At 39.2% G+C, this 9916-nt stretch overlaps 1 protein-coding gene across 1 annotated transcript in view; it reads left to right on the top strand.

Annotated features, from left to right (window-relative positions):
- Window positions 1-9916, top strand: part of LOC146484263 (nose resistant to fluoxetine protein 6-like) — a 27260-nt gene continuing 17344 nt past the window's right edge. Inside the window, exons 1-5 of the mRNA XM_085105044.1 lie at window positions 1-287; window positions 4311-4450; window positions 5441-5525; window positions 7497-7590; window positions 8597-8859. Of these exons, the coding sequence (XP_084961170.1) occupies window positions 38-287; window positions 4311-4450; window positions 5441-5525; window positions 7497-7590; window positions 8597-8859 (832 nt within the window). The 5' untranslated portion in view covers window positions 1-37. The remainder of the gene's footprint in view (window positions 288-4310; window positions 4451-5440; window positions 5526-7496; window positions 7591-8596; window positions 8860-9916) is intronic.

The raw sequence follows: 9916 nt of genomic DNA, 5'->3' as shown, positions 1-9916 counted from the left end.
ATATACCGGGTGACTGTTGTGGTCGGTACTTTATTAGATGACTGCCATGTATGTGTATTGGTTTCTTTTGGGATCGCTTTTTCTCCTTTTTCATCATGGCAATTCGTCGAGATCGCTTCCTCAAAGTGCGATTGAAGAACTGAGTGGTTTATATGCAAAAAAGAATTTATTAGTTTTGCTTGCAAGCTACACAGATGAAACAGCGCCGAATCCTTTTGCAAACGTTTCCAAAGCATGTAGGAATGCTGTCCTTGGACTCGTCACGAAAAAGGAACTTCTTTTTCGATGTAAGTGCGATTTTCTTCCCAGTATGTTTGCTAATTAGTTACTTGTGCCTCTATCAGCTACAAAGAGACATCCCTCGGATCTTCCTTCTCAAACTCATTAACAATTCATCGAGAGAAAACAGAGAAATCACTACTGTGACTAATTACCATAATGCTTTGCCAACTTTAGCTTTGAATTTCTCCAAGAATTATTGATCATTTGAGAAGCCATATGTATGTATGTATGTAAATCTTAATTTATACACGGAAAATCATCAGTTAAGCTTAAGTTAAAAACCAAAACTAATTACAACTGCTTTACAAAATTGCCGAGTGGGAATCCGATATATCAGCTAACTTCTTGATATTTCGCTTAAAATGCACAACGGATGATTTTTTAAGCTTTTGGGCAAGTTATTCCATAACATGGCCCCGCTGTAAGAAAAGCTTCTTTTTAAATAATTGGTGTTTGGTTTGGACAGGGACAGCCTTCCCCCAGAGTTTTTTTAAGTTGTAAGCAGAGTGACGCTGAGAGAAAAGACTTTGTAGATATTCCGGAACAAGGTCATTTATGGTTTTATACATCATAAAGGCTTTTTGTTTCTTTCGCCGAAGAGATAGCCTCTCCCAGTCGAGGATGGAGAGAAGGTGGTTTGAGCTCGTATCAAAAGGTAATTTAATAATATCAAACACACAAACGTGTGTGTTTCATCAGATATCCAAACCGCCCTCGCAGTCGTTTAAATAACTTCTCAGTGTTTGGAGATCTGATGAAACACGCTTTCTCCTGTTTGATATATTACTTGAAAAATCGGGAGAAGGAGAGTTTACTTCGCGCACGTGTCAAGCTCGAGCCCGAGTCACGGTTCGAGTCACGAGCCAAGTTCGAGTCAGGGTCGAACTTTTATTTTTCTCCTTTTTCTTCTTCTTCTTCTTCTTTTGTCTTCTGGTTGTATTCTCTTTTTATAATGATGTGCTGGTGGTAAACGGTAAAAAATATATCCAGGTTTGCAACTTTTTTCATTAATACGCGGGATGCCCTGAGGGCAGACCTTGTTTTTTTTTTTTTAAGTTTTTCGTAAACCGCGGGAAGCCCCGAGAGAATTGTGCGATTCCAAAACAGTGGTCATCTATGTAAGCATAGCCTCATCTAAACACGAGGGAGGGATGAGAGAATTCAAGACAGTTATGCAAACCCTCGACTGCGTCTTGGGTTTGCACAACTTTCGAGAATTCTCCCAACTCCCCGAGTGTTTAGATGAAGTTATATTAAGACGGAAAAAAAGTCTTCCATTGCTTTTATAAAATATTTCTCAAAAATAATTCAACAAATGAAGGGAAATTTTGTCCATCTATTTCTTGAATGAAATAGATTTTCTCTATACACGCTCTGGACAATCTGGACGTTTTAAAAGTAAAAATCAAGTTGAAATTTGTGGCAAGCGCCAGCGAGCGCCGTGTAGATGACGGCGATTTCAGCTTTGAATCCTTGTAAATCTTGCAGAAGAAGGCTGAAAGTTCTGTAAAACTAGAAAAAATGTTCAAAATGTACGCTACTGTAAGGAAGGTCCTTCAAGATCAGGAGTTTATTGAAGCTAAACATGAATATCGCTGTGGTTGTTCGCTCTTGAAAGCGACGTGAACTTGCCCGATTGAGGCCCTGTAAGGGGGTTCTGAATAATCCATAATCCTGGGTAAGTTTTGGAAATAATCCATATTCCAATTTTGAAATAAAATGTATCCCACCAAAAAACGTCTACAACAATCTATACATAGCAAGCCCTAATTACTACTAATTACTATCAGAGAAAATACATTTTCTGCAAATTTGACAGCCAAAACACGGCAACCGGCTGTACAAAGTTTGATTTGAAACATTTATAGCTTTTTAATCCTGGTTGAGGTCACTCTCAACGGTCTTTATCCAATATTTTGTCAGACAGTTTTTCTTTCTTGTCAAAATTTGCCTATGTTTCGTGCACTACTCGCCAAAACAGTTTGCAAAACGTTGTAGTCCCTTTGGCTGGACTCTGGACTCTTATCACGTGCGACGGTCACGCCACTCGATGACGTCAATAGCACGTGTATGGAGTGTGTGCACGGCGGCCATGTTGGAGGACTAAAACAATAGAAGATATTTGCATAAAGATAGAATTTATTTCCCAAAGGAAAATCCCTGTATTGTTTCTGTCCTCCAACATGGCCGTCGTGAAGAACAGTGACTCGCAGAATACACCGGGAAGCGAGGGAAGCGAGAAAAAATGATGGGGTTCGGGGAAAGGAGAGAGGGAACGCCTTCGGTAAAGACGTCTTTGGGGCCGGAGTTCCCTTTCCCCTCTCCCCTATCCCCCTAATTTTTTCTCCCCTACCTTCCAACTAGGTGGCCTTGTAGAGCAGCAATGAGTGGTCGCATTGGTTCCAAAATTTCCTTTGCGCAAACAAGGCTCAAATATGTCCGAAGTTAGTCATAATGTGCCTCAGTCCATTGTTTTAGTGTGTGTCACAGCTCCATTCTTCATCATTAGAAGCGGTCGTCGGGTCAGTTATTATACTTTTGTTCCCTTTTATAATTTCAACCTTAAACGACCCTAAAGCGGGGGGTGGCTAGCCACCCAATCCACCTCACCTGGATCCACCCCTGAGTTGGCACATCATTGTAAAAGCAAGGATCACAATCACAGCTTTTGATGAAGACAAAAACGAAGCAAAAGGGAAAAGGAAATAGAAGAAAAGGAACCTGACTAGAACTTAACTCGCGCTCAAACTTGACTTGTACAATACGTGGCTGCCCCTATTTTTCTTTTCGGATTTCAATAACCCTTAAGAAAAGCAAGTCTTCTGGAACGTCCCTTGATACAGAACGTGTGTATAGTAACAAAAGGAGGCACTGTATTTAACCCCATTCTTTCATCGCTCTCTAACGGACACCCTGAAGACCAGCTCCCTCTGTCCGTCCTATATCAAGTGTCCTGCTGGAAAAGAGTTTGGACAGTTGAAAATCTTCCACAACTAGCAAAAAAAACGGTGTCTGCCCTTATGATGTCTTTACTTTATACTGATGTGCTCTTTTGAGAAAGTTGACTGTAGTGCTAGTCACAATATGAAAGCAGGCAGATTTGGGTGTCATGCATGCTCATTACTACTACGTTACGCTTACTCTGATACGAGTTTGTTAAGGCTCCGTTTTACATGCTACGATTTGTCAGCCGACATTATCAGAGGGCAAATCATATCTGTGCTTTGACACCCAATTTCAATCGTGAATTTTGATTGTTGTAACGGTTTCCTGTCGGTCTGGCTTAAAATATGTTGCGCTGCAACAGATTTTCTAAATCGGGCCAATTTTCAATTTTATAGCCCAATATTTCGGTTAGACAATACTAATCTTCTTCAGGGGCGGCAAAAAGCTATTTGCCGCCCCTGAAGAAGGTTAGTATTGTCTAACCGAAATATTGGGCAATAAAATTATTTTAGCTGTCTGATCAGCCTTGCATTTAATTTTACGTTTTATTCAACATTGCTGATCCTGATCTAAAGATCCGGCTACACTTTGCTGCTGTTTGTACAAGTGGTCCCTGCACTATTCCAGAGTTACCTTATTCAATTTTCAATTCACCAATTGGCTGTAAATCAGGTGTCAAAATACTAGTACACAAGATTCACACCCTAAATTACTAGTGTTGGGCTAATAAATCAGGCCAAGCAAAGCATGTAAACCAGCATTTAATAGCAGATTGGTTAGAGGGTCCAGTATAGAGAACCTAAACCATCCTTAAATCTGAAATGTCATTGTACTTTAGACATGATATATTATTGTAGACCTAGCTTGCCGAGCTGCCTCCTTAATGGTTTACAGAAATGTTTTTTATAGAAATAAGAAATGTGATGGCTACTGTGTGTAAGGTAACATTTTGAGTCCCCTTATTGAAAAATTCCCGGATCTGCCACTGATAAGCTTTTATACGTTCTGTTTTGTGTCAGATCTATTCTAAAGGATTCCAATAAAACAGTTATAATTGTATTACTTTTTTGTTTAATTTCTAGACGTGGATGCCTCAGGAAAACAAGAAAGTGGAGTGGCTGGGGGAAACTTCAATTGGTTTGGGTCATATTCTGTTTGTCAGAATATTTCTGGTGCACAGTATTGCCTGGCTCCTAATGTAAATGGGAAGATAGCTGGACTGGTAAATATTGCAAAACCATCTATGCTAACTCTCCTGGATAATTCAGGAGTATATTCCCAGTTTCCAGTTCAGATCATCAAATTCAGTGGTTGGGTCATTCCTCTAAAATAGACTATGAGTTTGCCCTCAAATTTCTCAAAATCTGCAAAATGTCTTGTTTTTCAAATTTATACCTTACAGTGTCTGGGTGTATTTATTTACGTACCTTTCACGGGAAATGAGTGGGGGTTAGAGGGGAGTGCAGTTTGGGGGGGGGGGTGGGGGGGGAGAAGGGAGGTAGGGTATGATTGGTACGTATTAGAGGAGGTAAAGTTGATGATGGGGGGTTGGCACAAAAGAAAAATCTTCAGATTCCATGCATATCTCAAAATGTTGGCATCCCAGCAAGATTATTACAGAATAAATATTAGGTCAGATTTTACAGGCAATAATTACTACAAATTTATACGTTAGTGCAATTTTAAAAATAAATGTTTATTTATCAAAGTGGTCCAAAGTTCCAAACATTATTTGGGTCAGAGCTTGTACAGACTGTAATTTAATTTTTGTGGATGGAATAATTTGTCAGTGTTTCCAATTTGACATTAATAGACTTGTCCTCATTTCCTGGATTTAAGAACTGCATCCATTTGTTATATTGAGTTTGGGTGCCTGGGATGTCCAGGAGCTTCTACTGGAGGCCAGTCACCTAGAGACCAGCCATCAGAGAGTCCCCACACTGAACGTTCAGGCGCCCATCACACTGACTAAGTATTGGAAAAAGGGGAGATTGGGATGGGGGCGAAAGATTCCAAGAACACAAGACAATGCTACAACATGCCTGTGAAGATACACATATTATAAGCCTGTGTCAAATGCTTGTTCTTTGTTGTTCCTAACTATCCTGCCATATCTTTGTTCTTTGTTGTTGTCAGTGTGTTTAGTTTAATTCCTTTTTTTTGGACAAGTATTATTAAACATTAGACAAACTGCATTTAACTTCATTCATAGTCAGTTCCTCTGAAGTGGGGCATGTGTGTACCTGCTGCTTGTGGTGAGACGGATATTGCTGTTTTATTCAAACTGATTGCTAAAGGTTGGTTTATGTGTATTTGATTTAAGGTGGCTGAACATTTTATATTTTAAATACCTTAATAATATTGATATTCTGATTTGACTAGTTTAACTTTCATATACTGGACGACCGTTCACAGGTAGCATTGGGTCTTGACAATCTGCGAGCCAGCGAGCCATGCGAGGCACTCAGGGTAGCCTAAAAAACACTCCGGTTAGCCTAAATAGCACTCAGGTTAGCTTAAATAGCTCCCCGGTTAGCTTAACGGTTAGCATTTATGTTGGGGGTTGTTCATGCCTCGCAAGCCTCACATGTTTTGTTCATGCCTCGCATGTCTTCTTCGCAAGGTCTGCGAAATCTGCGAGCCAGCGAGCCATGCGAGCCATCGTGCGAGCCATGCGAGTCACGCGAGTCATGCGAGCCATGCGAGCCACAGTGCAAATGTTAAGAATTTTTATTTGTTTTATTTACATTCGCGTGAGAAAATTTTGGACGAATTTTTTTCTTTGGTTTTCTTTTTTTTGTTGTTGTTTTTGTTATAACTTTGGAGAGAATTTTGCCTATTCAAAATCGCCCAAGATGCGCCAAAAAATAAAAACAATACGCAAAAATTTATTAAGGTTCAAGACTTCAGGGAAAAAAAATCCGAGAAAAACATACGGCTGCACCGCTACTCGAATAGGTATCTATTGACACATGTCATTCATTGATATCCACGTGGAACTTCATTCACGAAAAAAAAAAAAAAACAAAACAAAACAAAAGAACAGCACTTCGACTCCGTTGTTGGCGTCAAGAATGGTGAGTAAATCGCGCCGTTTTAACAGGTTTGGTCATTAGTGGAGAATCAGAGTTATCAGAACTCTGTCGGTTGGCTGACTGCTGCATGTGGTTGTCCTTTCCCTTAGACAAGTCTTTCTTCAAAACTCGCCACTAGAGTGGCAGAGGCTGGTTTCGAGATAGCATTCGACCCACCAGCTGACGACAAATGCTTCTGTTACGCCGCTTCTTTTCAAATTGAATTTAGTGCAACAATATTGACTTCGCTCATCTTTGAGTACTCATTTATCATACCTTACAAGATTGGAATGACACTGACAATCAGTCCTGACGTGTCAATTACATGTAACAAAAAACTGAAATATGATGGTTTGCGTTGTCCCACTGTAAGAATTAAATATTGCGATGTTATTCATCTTGTTCCGATGCTCTTGTTCTTGTTCTTATGTGAATGTCAATACAACAAATAAAAATTCTTAACATTTATACTGTGGCTCGCATGACTCGCGTGACTCACATGGCTCGCATGGCTCGCACGGCTCGCATGGCTCGCATGGCTCACCCCTTGGCTCGCATGGCTCGCTGACTCGCAGATTTTTATCACTCTTCTTCGCATGCCTCGCACGTTTGGCTCGCATGGTTCGCACGTTTGGCTCGCTGGCTCGCCGGCTCGCACATTGGCAACACTCGGTAGCATTGTAACCAAACAAAGGCTGTAGCAATTAAAGTAAAGACTTGGTAAAGATATTTAAAAACTGTGAATCTATGTTACGATTTTAAAAATCTACTAAATTTTGGAGTTTATTGGGCCCAGAACTTTTAGTATACACTGCGGATGTGGATCCATAATTTGCTTTTTGCCTAAAGGCTGAATTTTGAAGGATTTGATTTCATAAGACTGCCACAACATAAAAGTGGAGCTAAACTTCCTAGTAAATAATTAGCCTTTGTGCAATAATTTTTACCTTGCAAGGTTGAGACACAAAATCTGCAGTCACAGGCTAAAACTGAGAAAGTTTGTAGCGTTTTTCTGACTTTTGGCTAAAAAGGCGATACACGCCTCTTTAGTGCAAAGCCCTTTAATGAATACCATTACTCAGGAACAAGGGGAAATAAAATTGAATGTTTTTTAGATCAATTTGACCTAAAACTCATTTTAAAGTACAACAGAAGTGATGGCTCATGACACACCTTGTATCTTCCTTGCTGTAGTATATCTTGGTAAATTGGATGTCAGCTTGGGGAAGGATCAAAAGATTAACTGTGCCCATCCATCCAAATGGACTGCAGGTCCCATCATAACACTGTGAGTTATTTACCTACTTGTTTGCGCATACTTGCAGTTTAGTCTGTACTTATTTGCACATGCATAGATATCCACATGCATGCTTGAATTGCAGTTGATTTACACAACTTGGTGTTAAGTAAATACCTTGACAGGTACTGCCAGTGGGACAAGTACTTGGTGAGAGAATTGAGAACAGAAGTGGGTCCAGGATCTTTTATAGGGCTTGAAATGTTGGCGGATGGGAGAGAGCCTGGGGAAGCTGATACCACAGGACTAACAAATCACGTGACTGTCACATTCTTAATTAAAAATCTTCCTTGTTCATGCTGCCAAAATGTTGGCAATTTGAGAAGACTGAACTGGAACTTCCACAAAATTTAGTACAATGCCAATCAGACTTCGTGCAATCACACCAACGATAAACAATGACATTGCAATTTCTTAAACAAACAGAATATGAAGTAGTTTGCTCACTGTTCCCCTTTTCTGTTAAAAGACAGCCCCCCCCCCCCCCCCAAAAAAAAAAAAAAACAGAAAAAAGAAAGAAAACGGCCTTGCCACGTTGTATAAGCACTAGGCTTACAATTTGCTTTTTGCAGTAAATTTTCAGTCTTTTGCAACAGTTATCAGGTAGCAATAAGAACCTGATGAAAGATATCATTGACACGACAAACTAAGAAGTTGTGGGTGGTGGGTATAAGGCTCACTTGCTATTTTTCATAACCTGAACTTATGTTTCACACTCTTATTATTTATTATGATCCATAAATATTCCGCAAAGGATATTGTAGTCATTTTCCACTGCAATAATCCTATCTCTATATTATGCCATTGCACCAATGAACAATGTGAATTTTTTCATAGTAAATGTTGATCTCATAACATAAACATCTGATATATTGCAAATGATTTAACAATATGTAGTTTAATTAGATATGAAATACTTGTGATGTAAGGCCACTTAATGCATGAAGTCAAATTTTCCCTATACTGCATGTTATTAAGGAATCATTTTGTTCTTTAGTGTTGTCTGCAGCATCATAGCATTCTTGTGTCTCATTGGAACCCTAATTGATTTGTGCGTGGTTCAAGGGTCCTGGAAGTTTTGGTTTTCTTCAGACAAATTCCAAGGAAAGAGATATCTCCCATCAGTGGAGAGATCAGAGGCATCCAATGAGAGGAACAATGAGTCTTCACTATTAATTCCTTCAAATCTTGATGCTGCCAGGTCAGATCCACCTTCCTACATTCACATCGGACAGCCGAATATGGAAGAGAGATGCATCGGTAATGCTTCATCTAACACATAATAAGATTTTAAAAAACAAAAACTGCAGTATCATTGTATAATGCAATTCCATACAGGGATTTGATTGGCTTTGTGGCCATGGTATAAAATTATGAGGCATTATATTATATACCATGCTCAAGAAATAGTAACCATTAAATCGTCTCAAATCGTCGTCTGGTGATAAGTGCTTGAAAAGTAGAAATCAGCAAAACCTACCGTTACTAGCAATATTTCTTGACTGTTTTTAATAAATCGGAGAAAAGAAAAATTAAAAGTAACGTTATTCGACGTTTCGATGTATCCAACATCATTATCAAGAATGCAAAAAACGTTTAATGTCAGAGTTGAATAATTGAATCTAATTCGATGGCATTCCTTTGTGTTTGATTTTTATGCAAATACGTTAGCAGAATTTCTTCGCACAAATCGAGTCAGATTGCACGTTTAACAATGGTTTGAGCTCTTGTATAAACAACATTTCATAAACAAAGCAGTCAAATTTATTCCGCCACTTTTTGAGGATCGAAAAAATTGTCTGCGATGGTTGATTTGTTTCATGTGTTTCCCAATCGAAAATCTTGAGCTTGTATGTTCGTTAATGCGTCGATAGAGGTGTCGATTTGTAACACCGACATAGTCCATCTCACATAGACCACATTTGTAATGAGATACCACGCATTGTCGTTTACGATCTTCGGTTTTGGCTCTCGATCTAGTCTTGCGAATGTTGCAGATTTTCGAACTTCCGAACTCGAAACTCCGTGTCGCTCTGCAACCTGTTTTTAGTACTATGAAAGAACTGTCCATTATTGATAATGATGTTGGATACATCGAAACGTCGAACAACGTTACTCTTAATTTTTCTTGTTAAATTTAATAAAACAATTATTGCCCTCACACTTCTTGGATATGAGATGATGGTAGCGAACTCGGCACTATGCACCTCGTTAGCTATCTATCATCTCACATCCAATGCCTGATCGTGAAATAATTGCTTTTTTATCACTATGCCAACTCCTTGCTGTTTAAGCTCAGTTAGGCAGCTTACACTTA

This window comes from Pavona decussata, unplaced genomic scaffold, assembly GCF_977016875.1.
Source record: "Pavona decussata unplaced genomic scaffold, jaPavDecu1.1 SCAFFOLD_36, whole genome shotgun sequence".
In the NCBI taxonomy this organism is placed as follows: Eukaryota; Metazoa; Cnidaria; class Anthozoa; order Scleractinia; family Agariciidae; genus Pavona; species Pavona decussata.
Note: the sequence above shows the minus strand (reverse complement) of the source record. Positions and strands in the feature narration are given on the sequence as shown.